This window comes from Phyllopteryx taeniolatus, chromosome 13 (genome assembly GCF_024500385.1).
Source record: "Phyllopteryx taeniolatus isolate TA_2022b chromosome 13, UOR_Ptae_1.2, whole genome shotgun sequence".
NCBI lineage: Eukaryota > Metazoa > Chordata > Actinopteri > Syngnathiformes > Syngnathidae > Phyllopteryx > Phyllopteryx taeniolatus.
The window spans coordinates 20,139,759-20,159,402 of record NC_084514.1 but is presented as its reverse complement, the minus strand read 5'-3'; the positions used below and the strand labels follow the sequence as shown (position 1 = coordinate 20,159,402).

General features: G+C 45.8%; 1 protein-coding gene across 5 annotated transcripts; it reads left to right on the top strand.

Moving 5' to 3' along the window:
* Window positions 1-15,674: 15,674 nt before the first annotated feature.
* On the top strand, window positions 15,675-19,219 carry fam241a (family with sequence similarity 241 member A). Of its 5 annotated transcripts, none has more exons than XM_061794334.1 (2): window positions 15,675-15,692; window positions 18,124-19,219. In XM_061794334.1, exon 2 carries the CDS (start codon window positions 18,169-18,171, stop codon window positions 18,418-18,420), a length of 252 nt encoding a protein of 83 aa, XP_061650318.1. In that variant the 5' UTR covers window positions 15,675-15,692; window positions 18,124-18,168; the 3' UTR covers window positions 18,421-19,219. The 5 variants fall into 5 exon arrangements, with proteins under 5 accessions (XP_061650318.1, XP_061650313.1, XP_061650314.1 ...); XM_061794329.1 differs by having other exon boundaries at window positions 15,683-15,803; XM_061794330.1 differs by lacking the exon at window positions 15,675-15,692 and adding an exon at window positions 16,076-16,326.
* The last annotated feature ends 425 nt before the right edge of the window (window positions 19,220-19,644 follow it).

The following is a 19,644-nucleotide window of genomic DNA, read 5'->3' as shown; positions in this document are numbered from 1 at the left end:
GCCGGAAACGGTCTGTTAGTATGACATTCAAATGGAGTCCAGCCTTTGGCTGAATTGAGTGACATTCGTACATTCATCAAAGCCAAAGGAAGGGCTTGTAGCCAATTTGTAGCTAAAGCTTTGGCCAATTTTTCCTTAATGTTCCGATTCATTCTTTCTACTTGTCCTTGGGACTGTGGGTGATATACTGAACCAAATGTGTGTTTCAGTCACAGGGCTTTTTCTACTTCTTGCAAATGTTTGTTTTTAAAATGGGTCCCAATATCAGACCTTATTTTACTTGGGAACCCATGGAATATAATGGTTAATCAAATGTTTAACCACTATGTTTGCCGTTTGTTTTTCAGGGATAGGCTTCAGGCCAACCGGAGAAGGAATCCACTATCACTAGTAGATACCTGTCACCGGACACACTTTTAATCATGTCTGTAAAATCCATCGAAACCACCTGCCCAGGTGCCGTCACGTCCGGATCGTGAGTTCTCTGGGGTGGTTTTGTGGTAGGCATGCTATTATATCTGCTACAGACACTGCAATCCTGTAGTTCATTTTTAACAATTGCTCTCATGAAAGGATGCCACCAGGTGTGGAGTCGTCTCAGTGTTTCTTCCACGCCTACATGGCATGCTCCATGAGCTTCGCTTATCAACAGTTTTAATTGCTTCTGAGGTCGTATACATTTTACATTACAACTAATTGTAAGGTGGGAAGATAACCAGCCGCTGCTTTCGCCGCTTGATCCGCTGCGTCATTTCCTGCTGATACAAAATCATCCTTTTTAGTGTGTCCTTTACATTTTAAGACTGCCACTGCTTTGGGCATCATTAATGCTTCTTTCAATTTTAATATTTCTTGATAATGTTTTATGGGGACTCCCGTTGCAGTCATGAAGTCATTTCTTTGCCATTCGGCCATGGCTGTATGTACTACTACATGAGAATATGCCGAGTCAGTGTAAATGTTGGTCGTTTTGTTTTGGGCCAGCTGGAGAGCGGCTGTTACTGCCGTTATCTATGCGCTTTGGGTAGATTGTTGAGTTTTTCCGCTTCTATTGTTACAAATCCTGTATCAGTTAGTTTTGTTACAGCAAACCCTGACTGGAGCCCTTGTTCTTTCTCCTTTAAAACAGCATCCGTCCGTGAATAGTGTCAAGTCAGGATTTTGCAAGGGCATGTCCTATAGATCTTCCCTAAGTGTGTTATCTGTTATGATTCGTTGGGTACAGCAATGAGGCTGTCCTTCAAAAAACCCTTCAGCCATGTTAATGCCTTCGTGTGTAAAAAGGATATGTGGCTGTGTGAGTACCTCAATTTTCCTTTGTCGTCCTCCTGTCATGGTGAAAGCATGGCTTGTCACGTACTTTACTGTGAGAAGTACGTACTGTCAATGGATGATGTAAGACGATGTGTGATGTTTTTTGAATGAGTCGAGCTAACGCAGAGGCAAACGCCGTGCATACTGGATGTCGCTTTACGTATTTTTCAAGTGGCGTAGAGGTATATAGACAAAATTTATTTCTCCTGATTCCCCCTTCTGATAAAGAGCAGCAGATACACTGCTGGTCTTTTCAGAAACATCCAGGAAAAACATTCTGTTGTAGTCAGGAATAGCCAATGTGGCAGCTGATGACAAGTGCTGTTTGAGGTTTACAAGAGAGTTTTGCGCTTCAGTGGTCCAAGTGAGGATATGTGACAAATTTCTCATTCCTTCAATGTTAACCATTTGGCGAAGAGTATGTGTAAGTTCTGCAAAGTCCGGGACATGACGGCGTGAGTAGTTGCACAGTCCTAAGAAGGCGAGCATTTGTTTTGACATTGACAGGTTTCGGGTGGTGTAAGATGTCATCTTTGTGTGAGGGAGACATCCCTGTGCCTTTGCATGAAATAAGGCGTCCAAAAAAGGAAACTTGTGGCCTTGCAATTTGTAGTTTACCGTTGGAGCACTTAAGTCCTACTGACGCTAGATGAGACAAGAGCTGCTGGGTGGCTTGAAGACATGAGGACTCGGAAGGCGCGGCCAACAATATGTCATCTACATATTGTATTAAGAGCATGCCTTCCGGAAGTTGAAGTGGTGATAAAAGTTGTCTGAGATGATCATTGAACAGTCCTGGTGACAGAACATAGCTATACCATTTTTGTTGTTCAGGTGTTACTGAAATTGAAAAAGCCACACCTGGTTTTCCGACGAACAGGTCACCCATTTGTAGTTCCCAGATGTTGCCTTCTACATTTTGGAAAGCCTCGCTGTACACCTCATCTCCCGTCCTGTCATAGTACAGAGTGCAATGCATACAATCAGAAACCATATCATAGGGTCTGAGGTGACGAACCCAGGTGACCATTGAGTCCAAAAGGTCTCTGCTTCCGTCCATCCGGGTGAGTCAGTGTCCATTTTCGCCCAGTAGATGTCGGCGCTGGCACACGTCATGCTTGGTAGTTCTCGCTCTGAATCCTGCATGTCGCTCTGAATCCTGCATGTAGACGTTTGATGTGTCGTCACCGGAACAACAGTAGGTGTGTCCATCAGGAAATTGTAATATCAGTCCATCCGGGCTGCACAGTATTGTTGGAGCTGTTTTGATGAGAAGATCCCTCCCCAACAGGTTGGCAGGGCAATTGGGCGCAGAGTTTGTGTAAAACACTGAGTATGTACGGGTGTAGTCATTTGAAGGATAGTTTCTTAACCCCGGAATCCAACAAGTGAAATGCCTTTTGCAGTAAGGGAACTTTCAGGTGGTAATGTCCTAACGGTTGAATGGCTGGCTCCCGTATCGACCATAAAAGGTAAAATAGTTCCTCCTACCGTCAGTCCGATCATTGGTGCCTGCAGACCGTGGCATGTAGATTCGGGGCCCCATCATTGCGGATACTGGCCCCCAGACGGTGGCAGGTGCTGTTGGATCGGCACTTGAGGGTAAGACTACTGCTGCGGCGGTGGAGTCATATCCTGCTGCTGTTGCTGTCCGTATCCTCTTTCCTCTTTGCTGGCCATAACGAATCCTCTAGGCGGGCACGCGCTCGGCAGTCTATTGCCCAGTGTCCGTTACGACCACAGTTGAAGCATTGATTTCTGCCAGCAAACGGAGCACCTCGACCCATGAATGGCCCATCATGCACTCAGAAACATTAGGTAGTGAGGCTCCAACGAAAGGTGTGATTTTAATATTTTCTTGTTTTTTGAGACTTTGTAGTTGCATTATAGCTAATTGCGATTCGGTGGTTCTGTGTTCTCATGCTTTGCCTTTTCCTTTGCATGGGAACGCCCTTCAGCACTGCTGATCTAAATACTTGAGAATACAGAGCAGTGTCAGTTGGCAAATGGCCAAGAATATTCGACGAGCGCGGTCAATATATGCTTCTAGGAGCAAATACTAAGTCGGAGATGACGATCAGGAATGGGAAACAACGCGTTTAGTGCAGTGAACAAATCAGTGTTTTCAGTTGTGCTCTCCTCCATTCTGCATTGGCGGAAGTTTCTTCATCAAAACACTTAGATCAGAAGGAGAAAGATCAGAAGGAGAAAGAGGTTTATAAAACATGGCAGCGGCGCCAGTAGCCGGATCAACCTTGGCCAGCATTGGAGCTTGGACAACAGTTTGAGAGCGTGTCATTGGTCGCATTGGAGTGGATTCAGCAAAAGGGGGCGCACTTTTATTTTCTTGTGTGTGTTGTAACGGAGTCCGGAAAGTCTGCACTTGGCACTGGTTTAAAACGGGAGGCACACTCTAAAAGCTGCTCTACCTTTTCTGGCACTTCATATATGTCTGTTCCCTAACCTAAGAACTTGTTTGTCATGGGTGACCCTACCCTAAGAACTTGTTTGTCATGGGTGACCCTACCTAAAGTTAGCTCCTAGGATCATTGGGACACACAAACCCCTCCACCACGATAAGGTAACGGCTCAAGGAGAGGGCTCTGGCAATTAAATTACGTTTTTATTTCACACCAATATATGCTACAAATACTTGCAGTAACATCGCTTGATAGGCCAACATGAAGCCGACTTTCCAACTGAAGGTTGCTATGAAATTTTGAGAGGGTTACTTAAACTCAGAATACACAAAATACAACCCCAATTATATTAATAATCATTAACTTACCATTTTATGGCAGTCCGGGGTCTCCGTTGTCGTATTTTACGCTTCATAATGCGCCACACATTTTCAATGGCAGACAGCTCTGGACTGCAGGCAGGCCAGTCTATAGTATCCATCCATCCATCCATTTTCTGAGCCGCTTCTCCTCACTAGGGTCGCGGGCGTGCTGGAGCCTATCCCAGCTGTCATCGGGCAGGAGGCGGGGTACACCCTGAACTGGTTGCCAGCCAATCGCAGGGCACATCGAAACAAACAACCATTCGCACTGACAGTCATGCCTACGGGCAATTTAGAGTCTCCAATTAATGCATGTTTTTGGGATGTGGGAGGAAACCGGAGTGCCCGGAGAAAACCCACGCAGGCACGGGGAGAACATGCAAACTCCACACAGGCGGGGACGGGGATTGAACCCCACACCTCAGAACTGTGAGGCTGACGCTCTAACCAGTCGGCCACCGTGCCGCCCAGTCTATAGTACCCACACGCTTTTACTACGAAGCCACGCTGTGCAACCTTGGTGCGTGCAGAATGTGGTTTGTCATTGTCTTGCTGAAATAAGCAGGGGCGTCCATGAAAAAGACGTTGCTTGGATGGCAGCATATGTTTCTCCAAAACCTGTATACCTTTCAGCATTAATGGTGCCTTCACATAAGTTACCCATGCTATTGGCACTAACACAGCCTCATACCATCACAGATGTTGGCTTTTTAACTTGCATCCATAACAGTCCGGATGGTTCTTTTCCTGTTCGGCCCGGAGGACACGACGTCCACAATTTCCAAAAACAATTTGAAATGTGGACTCGTCGGAACACAGAACACTTTTCCACTTTGCATCAGTCCACCTTCGAGGCATTTCTGGGTGTTGTTGATAAATGGCTTTTTCTTTGCATAGTAGAGTTTTAAGTTCTACTTACGGATGTCGCACCGAACTATTTACTGGCATAGGTTTTCTAAAGTGTTCCTGAGCCCATGTGGTGATATCTTTTACACCTTGATGTCGGTTTTTGATGCAGTGCCACCTGAGGGATCGAAGGTCATGGGCATTCAATGTTGGTTTTTGGCCAGATTCTCTGAACCTTTTGATATTATGGACCATAGATGATGAAATCCCTAAATTCCTTGCAATTGTACGCTGAGGAACATTGTCCTTAAACTGTGACTATTTTGTCACGAACTTGTTCACAAAGAGGTGAACCTCGCCCCATCTTTGCATGTGAATGAACAATTCAGGGAAGCTCCTTTTATACCCAATCATGGCCCCCTTAAGTTAATGATTATTTGCGAAAACATCAAGTTTATCACTTTGAGAACATGATTTGCAAATCATTGTATTCTGTTTCTATATGTTTAACACAACGTCCTAACTTCTTTGGAATTGGGTTGTACAACCGAGTGTAATAAAGTTGGAAATGTGAGCGTTTACTCCGTCCAGTGCAGAGGGGAGGGAGAGAGATGACAAAGTTGAGATTTTGAAGCTAGTAATTTCCCCAAAATTATTAGGCACTAATATTGTAGTCTGGCAAAAGTTGCCGAGTCTACTCACGACCGTAGGCTCAAGCTGGTGGATGGTAGTTTCTCTCCGGAAGTGGCTCAGGAAGCAAGGTGACAGATTTGGTTGCAGAAGAAAAATATGTGGAAAACTAAAGCAAGTGGCAGGAGAAGAAAAATGGTTGGTCATCACGCCTTCTTGGGAGAACAGGACAGTCTCTCTTCTTGCCTTTTTTTGTGGTTCGCTGGCAATTTCAGAGCGAACACGCTTGAATGGGAGCGCACTTGGTACTGTAGAAGCAGCTGCTCTGATCGCCTAGCGATGGCGCACATTGAAGATAGGAAGCCAAGTCTCCATTCCGAAGCTTGCGGTTACCGAGCCGTGTGCCCGCACAAAAGAAAAGGGTACGGGGGAGGGGTGGCCGAAGCCAGCCCGACCGGCGCGCTGCCAGGCGAGAGAAAAACACAAGAATCAGAATCAGAATCATCTTTATTTGCCAAGTATGTCCAAAAAACACACAAGGAATTTGTCTCCGGTAGTTGGAGCCGCTCTAGTACGATAACAGTCAATTGACAGAACACTTTTGAGACAAGACATTGACAAAAAAAAAAAAAGTCACTGAGCAGTAAATGGTTGCTAGTTATCTGGTAATGCGGGTAAATTATTTTTTTGGGACAATTGTGCAAAAAGATGGCAGATAATATTGCAATAGTCCGGTGCAATGACCATTGTGCAACGGGTGCCGAGACTATGCGGTTTAAAGTGACGAGTAGTGCGATAATCTGGGACAATGTTGATTGTGCAAATGTTGTGTCAGTGTGCAAATGGAGCAGATGCCACTCTGGCATGAGTGGCCAGTATTGGTCAACAACAGCTATGCAAGTAGTGCAGCATGGTGAGACAACTATAGTGAGTGCACGAGTAATATATAATTGGCACCACAGATTGCCAGCATGTTGTAATGGAATTGTAGGTTAGGTGTTTAAGAAGTTGATTGCAAAAGGGAAGAAGCTGTTGGAATGTCTGCTACTTCTAGTTTGCATTGATCGGTAGCGCCGACCTGAGGGAAGAGCTGGTGACCGGGATGCGGAGGGTCCGAGAGGATTTTGCACGCTCTTGTCTTAGCTCTGGCAGCGTGCAAATCCTCAAGGGTGGGTAGGGGGGCACCGACAATCCTTTCAGCAGTTTTGATTGTCCGTTGCAGTCGGAGTTTGTCCTTTTCTGTAGCAGACTGTGATGGAAGACCACAGGACTGATTCGATGACCGCTGTGTAGAACTGCCTCAGCAGCTCCTGTGGCAGACCGTGCTTTCTCAGAAGCCGCAGGAAGTACATCCTCTGCTGGGCCTTTTTTGAGGACGGAGTTGATGTTGGTCGCCCACTTCAGGTCCTGAGAGACTGTAATTCCCAGGAACTTGAAGGTCTCGACGGTTGACACAAGGCAGCTGGACAACGTGAGGGGCAGCTGTGGCGAAGGATGCCTCCTAAAGTCCACGATCATCTCTACAGTCTTGAGCGTATTCAGCTCTAGGTTGTGTCGGCCGGACCACAGCTCCAGCACGCCCGCGACCCTAGGAGAAGCGGCTCAGAAAATGGATGGATGGATGGATGGAGTCACATCAAGTCAAACAATCCTCAGTTGTTCAGAAAAAGTTGAGAAAGCTTAAAGTTGACACACTGTCTCAGTTGTTCAGAAAAAGTTGAGAAAGCTTAAAGTTGACACACTGTCACAGACATCAAGGCATACATTTGGAATATTTCTGCAGAGTTTGTGAAATATTAAAAGAAAGACTTTTATCCTTGGTTAAACATCAATTGAGAGTTCACATTTCAACTTTGCAGTTCCTCTCGACGCCTGTGGGTGTCGCCTTGTCCCAGCAATTGTTCCTATTTCCAGACAGGTCTGGTGGAACATCTGGCCTTTGATGCTTGGGAGTTCAGACTTCTGTTAATTAGTTTAGGGCCCACGAGACATCTCATTAGGAGCGGTCTCACAGCAGGGCCGCTTGGAAGAATGTAGTTTATCAAGGTGTGGGGAGTCAAGTTTGCGGGGCGCATGTCCGCTACATATGTCCTGAATGTCTTGATCTATCCGAGACGTATGACTTATCAGGCCGCCCCCTCCAAGAATTCTTTGACAACAAAAGAAAGTGCATGAGTTCAAAGCCGAACCTGGTGTGCATCTGATGCGCAAGCATGAGTGGAACGAGATGAAGTCATATAGTTTTTATGTAAAGTTGTTCCCTCAACCGCTTTCTCCCCGCCATGCTCTTTTTGGGGAGAGAACAAGTGGATTCACATTATGCTATATTGCTGCACCTGATGAAAGGGTATAGTATGTAGATGTATGCTTTATCCTGTGTCATTGTATCCTTTTGTTAAGAATGACCAATTTATATAATTTCCATTGTATTGCGTTTCGCTTGTCTTTTATTTTGAAAATTGACCGGATCTTCACCACCGCAGCAGCGCTGCATCTCTTTGTACACGTCAAGACTGCACAGAATGCTTCTGTTTCCGCCCCAAGCCGACGCTAATGGCGGCCAAGGTCAAAGAACCAATCATTTCATAAACTGATTCAGTTCACTGAAAAGATTAGTTCTTTTGAACGAAACATTCGCTAACGAAACAACACTAGACTGCACCTTGGTCACGTGATACGTTACTAAAAATAAGGCCTCAAACTAGCGAAAACTTAAACTAAAAATATGGGTTTATCTCAATGCACCGAGTCCGCTCTGCATAATACTGTATGTGGCAACAAGCTAGCCAACAGCACGTGGAGACCAAGCACCCTGGACTAAAAGATAAGACATTTGGAGATTTTTTTTAAGAGATCAACTGAATACCCTGCTACCATTTCCAATATTCTATCTTTGTGAAGCGGATTTTTCTGCAGTGACAGTAATGAAGACAAAATTGCAGAGCAGATTGGCCCAGGGCTCACACTGATTCTGCGTTATGCTGAGTTGTTGCATTTAACGTTCGTTTTTAAGACAGTTGTGTTTATTTTTGTTGTATAATATATAGCGTATATTGGTCAAATAAAAATGTAATTCATTTAGGAGAAAATAATAAACCGGAAGTAACACTTGCGTTACTTGGGGTAATTTTAAATTTAATTGTTAAAATCAAACTAATGTGTCAGAAAGGGCACAACTCACTTTTTATAAGTATAAAATTTAGGGAAAATTATGTCTCATAATCTGAAGGTTGCTACACTTTATGAAATCTGAGAAAGAAATTCCATCCATCCATTTTCTGAGCCGCTTCTCCTCACTAGGATCGCTGGAGCCTATTCCAGCTATCTTCGGGCAGAAGGCGGGGTACACCCTGAACTGGTAGCCAGCCAATTGCGGGGCACATACAAACAACCAACCATTCGCACTCGCATAGAGTCTCCAATTCATGCATGTTTTTGGGATGTGGCTGAGTCCCCGGAGAAAACCCACGCAGGCACGGGGAGAATATGCAAACTGAGGCTGACGCTCTAACCAGTCGTCCACCGTGCCGCCAAGAAAGAAATTGACACTAATAATGGTAAAAGAAAGGAAAATCGGGGTACAAAAAGGGGAATAGAACATCGTGTGTTTGTCTAAAGTTGGAAACGTGAGCGTTTACGGCGTGAGTCAGAGCGAGTGAAAGCAAATTTCCCCAAAATAATTAGGGCCGCCGGCTTAGTTGCCCCAGAGCGTGGAGAAGACCATACCCATCGTCTACAACTTTGATCAAATGGATTTAAAATAATATTAATCTAAAACACTCCCAACTTTGTACTCTATGCATTGTAAACTTTGGTTGTGGCCATATTAATCTAAAACACTCCCAACTTTGTACTCTCATGCATAGAGCCATTGTAAACTTTGGTTGTGGCAGATCGGTTGTTTATTGTTCAATACAACATTTCGTACTGTTTGATTTCAAATCACGAGGAACAAAATCGGGGGACCTGTAAAACTGACAATAGTGACACAGACATCAAGGCATACATTTGGAATATTTTTTTCACTCTTTGTTATATTGCAGCTATTTGCTAATATCATTTAAGTTCATTTTTTCCCTCATTAATGTACAGAAAGCACCCCATATTGACAGAAAAAAAAAAAAATGTCCTCATCAATGTACACAAAGCACCCCATATTGACAGAAAAAAAACAGAATTGTTGAAATTTCTGCAAATTTAAAAAAAAAAGAAAAACTGAAATGTCACACAGCCATAAGTATTCAGACGCTTTGCTCAGTATTTATTAGCAGCACCCTTTTGAGCTAATACAGCCATGAGCTGAGCACTCTGGAGAAGGCCGCATTCATCTTTCCTTTGATTGCAACCAGTCGTCCTGTCCCTGCAGCTGAAAACACCCCCACAGCATGATGATGCCACCACCATGCTTCATTGTTGGGACTGTATTGGACAGGTGATGAGCAGTGCCTGGTTTTCGCCACACACCGCTTAGAATTAAGGCCGAAATGTGAGTCCTTCGGGTGTTTTTTAGCAAACTCCATGCGGGCTTTCGTGTGTCTTGCACTGAGGAGAGTCATCCGTCGGGCCACTCTGCCATAGAACCCCGAATGGTGGAGGGCTGCAGTGATGGAGAGTTCTTCTTTACCCCTCTCACCAAGGCTCTTCTCCCCCGATTGCGCAGTTTGGTCGGATGGCCAGTTCTAGGAAGGGTTCTGGTCGTCCCAAAGGTCTTCCATTTAAGGATTATGGAGGCCAAGTGCAGCAGAATTTTTTTTTGTAACCTTGGCCAGATCTGTGCCTTGACACAATGCTGTCTCTGAGCACGTCAAGCAGTTCCATTGGCCTCATGATTCTCATTTGCTTTGACATGCACTGTGAGGTGTAATCAGTGTAATCAAACACAGCTGGACTCCAATGAAGGTGTAGCACCATCTCAAGGATGATCAGAAGAAATGGACAGCACCTGAGTTAAATGAGTGTCACAGCAAAGGGTGTGAATACGAACTTCAATGATTTTAGCAAATGGATGAATACTTTCCGTACCCAATGTATATATATGGCATACCTCGACAGCCAGTCCGTGAGAAAAAATGCCTACTCTAAACCGGCGCAAAAAAGGTTGGGGGTGGAGGGGGTTGTGTGTCCCAATGATCCTAGGAGCTAAGCTGTCTGGGGCGTTATGCCCCTGGCAGGGTCACCCAGGGCAAACAGGTCCCCTTATGATGACAAAAAATGAACTCGGGTTTCCCTTGCCCGGACGTGGGTCACCGGGGCCCCCCTCTGGTGCCTGGCCTGGAGGTCGGGCTCGAAGGCGAGCGCCTGGTGGCCGGGCCTCCACCCATAGGGCCCGGCCGGGCACAGCGCGAACGGGTAACGTGGGTCCTTCTCATGGGCTCACAACCTGTGGGAGGGGCCATAGGAGTCGGGTGGAGTGCGAGCTGGGCGGTGGCCGAAGGCGGGCACCTTGGCGATCCGATACCCGGCTACGGAAGCTGGCTTTAGGGACGTGGAATGTCGCCTTGCTGCAGGCAAGGAGCCCGAGCTGGTGTGTGTGGTCGAGAAGTTCCGACTAGATAGTCGGACTCGCCTCCACGCCCACAGCAAGAGGCGCCGAGCAGGTGTGGGTATACTTATTGCTCCCTGGCTCGGCGCCTGTACGTTGGGGTTCACCCCGGTGGACGAGAGCGTAGCCTCGCTCCGCCTTCGGGTGGGGGGACAAGTCCTGACTGTTGTTTGGCTGACTATGCACCAAACAGCAGTTCAGAGTACCCACCCTTTTTGGAGTCCTTGGAGGGGGTGTTGGAGAGCGCTCCAGCTGGGGACGCCATTGTTCTGCTGGGGGACTTCAATGCTCACGTGGGCAATGACAGTGAGACCTTGAAGGGCGTGATTGGGAGGAACGGCGCCCATGATCAGAACCCGAGCGGTGTTCTGTTATTGGACTTCTGTGCTCATCACGGATTGTCTATAACGAACACCATGTTCAAGCATAAGGGTGACCACACGTGCACTTGGCACCAGGACACCCTAGGTCGCAGTTCGATGATCGACTTTGTGGTCGTGTCATCGGACTTGCGGCCGCATGTCTTGGACACTCGGGTGAAGAGAGGGGCGGAGCTGTCAACTGATCACCACCTGGTGGTGAGTTGGCTCCGATGGTGGGGGAAGATGCCAGTCCGACGTGGCAGGCCCAAACGTATTGTGAAGGTCTGCTGGGAATGTCTGGCGGAATCCCCTGTCAGAAGGAGCTTAAACTCCCACCTCCGACAGAACTTTGCTCATGTTCCGGGCGACGCGGGGGACATCAAGTCCGAGTGGAACATGTTCCGCGCCTCCATTGCTGAGGCGGCCAACTGGACCTGTGGCCGTAAGGTGGTTGGTGCCTGTCGTGGCGGCAATCACTGAACCCGTTGGTGGACACCAACGGTGAGGGATGCCGTCAAGCTGAAGGAGTCCTATCGGGCCTTTTTGGCCTGTGGGACTCCTGAGGAAGCTGATGGGTACCGGCTGGCCAAGCGGAATGCAGCTTTGGTGGTCGCTGAAGCAAAAACTCGGGCATGGGAGGAGTTGGTTGAGGCCATGGAGAAAGACTGCCGGACGGCTTCGAGGAAATTCTGGTCCATCCATCCGGCGTCTCAGGAGGGGAAGCAGTGTGCCATCAACACTATGTATAGTGGGGATGGGGCGCTGCTGACCTCGACCCAGGACGTTGTGAGCCGGTGGGGAGAATACTTCGAAGACCTCAATTCCACCGACACGCCTTCCCATGAGGGAGCAGAGTCTGGGTTCTCTGAGGCGGGCTCTCCTATCTCTGGGGTTGAGGTCGCCGAGGTGGTTAAAAAGCTCCTCAGTGGCAAGGCACAAGGGTGGATGAGATTCGCCCGGAGTTCCTCAAGGCTCTGGATGTTGTAGGGCTGTCCTGGTTAACACGCCTCTGCAACATCGCGTGGACACCGGGGACAGTGCCTCTGGATTGGCAGACTGGGGTGGTGGTCCCCCTTTTTAAGAAGGGGGACCTGAGGGTGTGTTCCAACTACAGGGGGATCACACTCCTCAGCCTCCCTGGTAAGGTCTATTCAGGGGTGCGGGAGAGGAGGGTCCATCGGGAAGTTGAATCTCAGATTCAGGAGGAGCAGTGTGGTTTTCATCCTGGCCGTGAAACAGTGCACCAGCTCTACACCCTTGGCAGGGTCCTCGAGGGTGCATGGGAGTTCGCCCAACCAATCTACATGTGTTTTGTGGACTTGGAGAAGGCGTTCGACCGTGTCCCTCGGGGGGTCCTGTGGGCGGTGCTTCGGGAGTATGGGGTACTGAAACCCCTGATAGGGGCTGTTCGGTCCCTGTATGACCGCAGTCAGAGTTTGGTCCGCATATAAGTACGCTCTAGTAAGTCGGATTTGTTTCCGGTGAGGGTGGGACTCTGCCACGGCTGCCCTTTGTCACCGATTCTGTTCATAACTTTTATGGACAGAATTTCTAGGCGTAGAGGGGGTCCTGTTTGGTGGCCTCAGTATTGCATCTCTGCTTTTTGCAGATGATGTGGTTCTGTTGGCTTCATCAAGCCGTGACCTCCAACTCTCACTGGAGCAGTTCGCAGCTGAGTGTGAAGCGGCTGGGATGAGAATCACCACCTCCAAATCTGAGACCATGGTCCTCAGTCAGAAAAGTGTGGCGTGCCCTCTCCAGGTCGGGGATGAGATCTTGCCCCAAGTGGAGGAGTTCAAGTATCTTGGGGTCTTGTTTACGAGTGAGGGAAGAATGGAAGGGGAGATCGACAGGCGGATCGGTGCAGCGTCTGCAGTGATGCGGACTTTGTATTGATCCGTTGTGGTAAAGGAGCTAAGCCGAAAGGCGAAGCTCTCGATTTACCGGTGGAGTTCCTAAGTTCCTACCCTCACCTATGGTCACGAGCTGTGGGTCGTGACCGAAAGAACAAGATCCCGGATTCAAGCGGCCGAAATGAGTTTCCTCCGCAGGGTGTCCGGGCTCTCCCTTTGAGATAGGGTGAGAAGCTCGGTCATCCGGGAGGATCTTAGAGTAGAGCCACTGCTCCTCCACATTGAGAGCTAGGCGCTGGTAAGCGCAGTTGCTCCGCGCTTGTGCACACACACCCTTTGCAGCAAATATGCCGCCTGTCTCCGAGTTGGCCATACTATATATAAACGACTGACTGGTGGTACTCGGACCACACTTTGAGAACTACTAGCCGAGAGCTTTGGTTCTCAAAGCTAGTGCAGGAGTGTCAAACTTATCTTTGTCGTAGGCCACATCATAGTTATGGTTGTGATAGGACAACTGCTCAAACATTTAGGCAATCCCGGTGTGCCAATATGTTTGAGCACGACTATAAACAGGCTGACATGAAATCAGACTAATGTTTGAGGTTAGGAAAAGGCCCGGATATAACCTGCCAGCCGTACAAACCTCTCTTGCCCGGTTCTAGTGATGTTACGGGTTATGCCGAGTCTTCCAGGCGTGTGTCGAGTAATGGAGGGGGCGTGTCCGCAAAGCGCGTATTGAGGCTTACTTCATTTAGGGGAGGAGCCAGAAGTGATGACGTCACTGCCTGGCTGTACCACGTGACCAATTCGGGAAGCGCTTCAGGGTTTGCCACGAGATTTGACAGGAACATAAACCCCTCATGCAGGCTCCATTCAAAATGTAAGAGTTGCGGCCAGCTCAGTTCGGATAAAGATTGTGTTTTTACAGGCTTTGGACTGTTGACAGCAGTTTGGACAGCTTCACTCCCCGAAATCCTGCTGCCCGATAACCTGACCCCCTGGTTTAATAACTCAGCCGTTGGTGCACTCGACTCTCAACCTGGGGTATGGTGGTCACCTGAGTTCAAACCACAAGCAGCACCATGCCGTATAAGTAACTGTTATTGAGGCTTGTCAATTACATTTGTTTATTAAAAACTGCATTTTCCACCACGTCTTCCTTTATGGAGGGTATTTTTTGTCTTCCAAGAAAGTAAGGCACAATAAACCCTCACTGAGAGAGGGAAAAATCCCTGTACCCCAGTTTATATAATTTCCCTCTTGAATTCATCCATCCATTTTCCAACCCGATGAGCCTCACAAGGGTCGCGGGCGTGCTGGAGCCTATCCCAGCTATCTTCGGGCAGGAGGCGGGATACACCCTGAACTGGTTCCCTCTTGAATGACTCACTTAAAACAAACAAAAATGATAAAGTGTTATTTCTAAATAAGCACTTTCATAATCCTCTGCCCTCTTAAACCGATGCCAGATTCCCAAAGTGACAGAAAAACATTATACAACCTGACATACCAGTGATGAGGAACATTTTAAGCACAATACGTTCAAAAATAATATATTTTACACTTTGTTGGGAAATTACTCGGTCAAACATTGTTTTATAATATAGTCATTCACGAGCCAAAGAGACGTAAAAATGCAACGCAGCACATACTGTATGTGGTACTCATACAGCTGTTTTATAATACATAGTCATTCACGAGCCAAAGAGACGTCAAAATGCAACGCAGCACATACTGTATGTGGTACTCATACAGCTGCCTGTGATTATGCACATGGCCAGCAGGTGGTTTCGTGTGCAATGAAGCATCAAGAAATGAACAATTACGCGTGTTACAATTATTCACGAAGCTTCATCTCGCCATAACGACCCGGTTCTTTTTTCTGGTAATGATTAGGCCAACAATTTATTCAAAAATACAAAGTCCAACAATTAGGTTGGAAAAGGTTCAGTGCTGGGCTCTCCTCCACTTGGTTCAGAGCCCATTGAAAGAGAGTGCAAAAGTTCTTGTCAGCTTGTTTTGTGGCCAAAACTGCTTCCCGTCGTGACGCCATGCAGTCACGGACCAATCGTAGCTTCACCCAAGTGTTTGGGGTCAATTCGGAAATTCAGTCCGATGTTCCCACCGAGTCACGAGACCGCGGCACCCAGAGACAGAGCGTGCGCCACTTTCTATAACTTTAGTACTGAACGTGTTGACTATTGCTAGGGATGCGTCAGTACATCCGCCATATTGAATGTGTCCGTTTTACTTATATCGAGTGGCACACACACACTACCAACGCTCCAGCTACCGAAGGTTCCGGGTTGCGGAGAGCGCGCCCGAGGTGAACTTCCCAACGCACCCTATGGTGATATGGTGTGCGTTTGTCGTGTTGGTGCGACTAAGTGTAATCCAATTACATGTATATAAGGATATCTGGATGCGTATCTCTAATGGGATGTATCAAACAAAAGTGTATGCAGTGTTGTGTAAGCGTGCAGCCAACCTTTTCCTCTTTTAGGTCAATTAGGATTAGCTAAATTATGTCTATCTGCTAAATGCCAGAATAGTGAGAGATTGTTTGGGGGGGGACAAATATGTAAAGTACAATACATAAACAATACAGTAATGCTAAAAAATAAAAAAAAATGTTTTACAACAACTGTATACCACTGCTATGGGCGCCCCATTCATGTGGGGCCTGTGGGGCCCTTATTTCCATTTCTGAAAGATGGCAACCCTACGTGTTGCCTTCTAGGTAATGGCAGATCAATAAAAAATAAAAAAAAGAGAAAATCATTTGTCAAATTCGCTCTCAAAATGGCAGGGAAAAAATAAACTTTCCCTCAGCCATATACTAATGGGGCTCAGCCTGAACAGTAAACAAGGAAGTGTTGCTTTTGCGTAACTGCTGCTGCAATTAATATTTTGACCTGTAAGTCGCGCATGCAGACATTGTTTACACTGAAAACGACCGTGTAAAGGTTCAGCGTTGGGAATTTCTCAGCCATGGTAAGACTCGCAGAGCGGTCTCTAGTTGTAACTGACTTGTGAATGTTTTCTGAAAATTACTGTGGTACCATGTCCGCTGGGACGCCACATCGCCCTCAGCAGCATTTTGTTCACCGGCGTGACTTCGCAGAGACGTTGTTCGAAAACCGAAGGTGGCATTCTCTTCCTCAACCTTTCAATGGCACAATGCCGACTGCAGCACAGCAGCAACCGTACCGGCCTCCTGCTAAGAAGCTAGCTTAGGCTTTGTTTATTAAAAATGATGCCCACTAGCTTATGCCGTAGCTGTTTGCTAACCTTCCAGGGGTCCACATATGATCAGCAATACAAATAGGTTAGTGCAGCACGGAATACAGTCTGAACTCTAAACGACATGCTACAGAGTTGAACAAGTAAACGAGAAGACCCGCAATCCCTATTTAATGAATTGGGTTTGAACATATGATCGCTTTAAAACGTGATATTTATTTTTCTAATTATAGTCCATACAATTTAGTGACCTGTCCGGGGGGTTTATAAATGGATTTACTCGTAATTATATTCACCCGCTCACTGTTTGGTGTGTGTTAAGTTGCTATAAATAAGCAGTGACGTTCACTGCTAATTTAATTGTCTCATTTTAGTTCTTAGTCAGCAGCCATCAGTATAAATGGTTACTTCAACATGCGTTTCAATCATACCAAAACTTTTTTTAACACAAATTTTAAATTTTATGAGAAAAGGGGGGATACTCTGTTGTCACAGTACATGATAAAATCCATTGCCTAGATCAGTGCTTTTCAAACCTTTTACATCAAGTACCACCTAAAAAAAATACCTACCGGCATCGCTTCAAGTACCACCGTCATAACCAACATTAAAATACAGTAGTGTAGTAAGCATAATTGTTCATTAAAAGGAGAAAAGTTGTATTCTTAAAAAGGATACTTATTGTAAGCCACTGTAACATTATGCAGTATGAACATTAACACTTAAATTTACTAAAATAATAATTTTAAAAAAAACGGAAAATGATTCAACTAAAATGTATTGAACGTACAAGTTAAAGAAAATTGTACCTAAAGAAAAGATTAAAAAACGAACAGTTCTTAAAGATTAAATGCAAATGTATTGTACTAAAAGGTTATATACAACTGAACTGTACTTGGGTGGTGATTCTCACATAGCACTAAAGGGAGCCTGCATACCACTAGTGGTACTTGTACCACACTAAGAATCACTGGCCTAGATTAAATGTAAACCAAATGTTAATGGCTTGATTGGATTCAACACTGGTTAGGACATCAGTATATAAGAGCTATCCACAGATACAGGTATGGGGGCATCATTACTTTTTGTCCATGATCTTGGGCTTCTTGTTGAACATTTAATATTTCCAGATCCAACAAGCTGAATAAGGGTTGTTTTTTGTTTTTAGTAAAGTATAATCTAATCTTTTTTGTCTTCTGTTACCTTTTTACTGAATCAGGAAATAATTTGGAAGTCGCTATTAAACCAGTCCTATGAGTCCTTTGGCTGAATGTCTGCTGCTTCGTACACACATTCATTGACTTAAATTAGCGGCAACACATCTGACTCAGATTATTTGGTTCACTGACTTCATTTCCAATCAGTCTGCCTGTTTTGAGTTCGATTTTATTGTTTCGGCAGTGACAATGTTTTTAAATGTGAGTGAGGGATGGGAGGGAAATTATACCACAGACTCAAGGGACCCAAGTCACTTTAGAGACTCACTCAGAATAACTAGTCCGTAAAAAAACATTTAGCCCTAATATCTTTGTCTACCATTGTCTCCAGGTTGAGGGGGGCAGGACCCGACCACTACCTCTGAGTAATCCCAGAATGAGGTGGCTACTTGAGGACAATCCCACCACCAGGGAATCTCCGATGGATGACTGTGTGCGGATGGGGACACTGTTTGGGATGTTCAACAAGTGTCTGCGAGGGATGGGTTTCAACCAGATGTACTTTGGGGACAAGATAGTCGAGCCAGTAGTAATTGTCGTCTTCTGGCTACTGCTGTGGTTCCTTGGCATCCAGGCCCTGGGACTAGTGGGATGTCTATGCATCATCATCATCTACATCCAGGAGTAATGAGCGTTGTCACTGGTATCTGTGGATGCTTCTGGACATTTTATATTTGGACGACACCGCACAAGGGATCTATATGCTTTTTAGAGAGCGCTGTCCTGTATTGGTCCTGTCATGCTGACTCATGGGCACTTTACAGGTGTCTGTGGAGGAAATTGAATTGGAGGAGAAACAAAGCTGATTACTTCCATCAGAGCTCAAGATGCAAAAGAGTTTATTAAGAATATACAAAGACAACCCATTGTAGCATACCATTGGTGACTCATGCTATGTCTATCCTTGAGGCCTTTTTGCGTGTTACTTTTACGTGACCTCTTGTGTAATTCAGGTAGTTAATAATTGAGAAAAAAAGTTCCTGGGCTTGATGCCTAAAATTTTGAGAGGGTCTGTGGGATTGTTTTTTCTGGACTAATACAAAACAATTGTGAGGTTAAAGTGTCTTGATGTTGTCAAGACCACTCTACATCTAACTTATCCAAGCATGCCTTTTGGACCTTGCTTTGTGCAATGGGACAGTAAAGTTCACTATTGCTGATTGTATTCTCCAGAGGGAACCAATAAAATATCTCCTGGAAAAGTACATCAAGTCACCCCTGGCTTGTTCATGTTAAAATGCAATTATAACAAAGATTATTTATCGACTAAAATTTGTGTTCAATGACAAAATATAGATGCAAAACACATTGATTGGAGTGCATTCTTGAATTTGATTCTCTTTTTAAAACCTATGCACAGGCTGTATCACTGAAAATGTAATTTTAGGCTTGGTTCACATTTGATTAAAAGTAGAGTTTAGAATTCACCAGGGATTTTGGTCATTTTGTTATTAAACTACTAATTTAAAGCAGGGGTTCTTAAACTTTTTGGGTCCAGGGACCCCCCTACATTGGAGACAATTTTTCTCATAATCCTAATGCCAATTAAACATACTAGTGTTGCACCAAGTACTGGTACTAGAGCAAAGTATTTTGATGTTAAAAAAAAAAAAAATGCGACAGTGCTCATATGAGGCCAGTAGACAAAAAGCCGACAATCAGCCAATGACTCTTTGTCCACCGACAAGTTAGAAAATGCCTTAAAGTGTGGCGTGAGGGACAATGGTTCTTGCGTGCACGCGCGACTGTGTGGGAGCCAGGAGAATGAAATGGCTTCAAACTGCTGACTAGCTCCTGCGGACAAGTTAGCACGCGTTAGCCAGCAGGACCTAACCTCATAGAGTCCACAGCT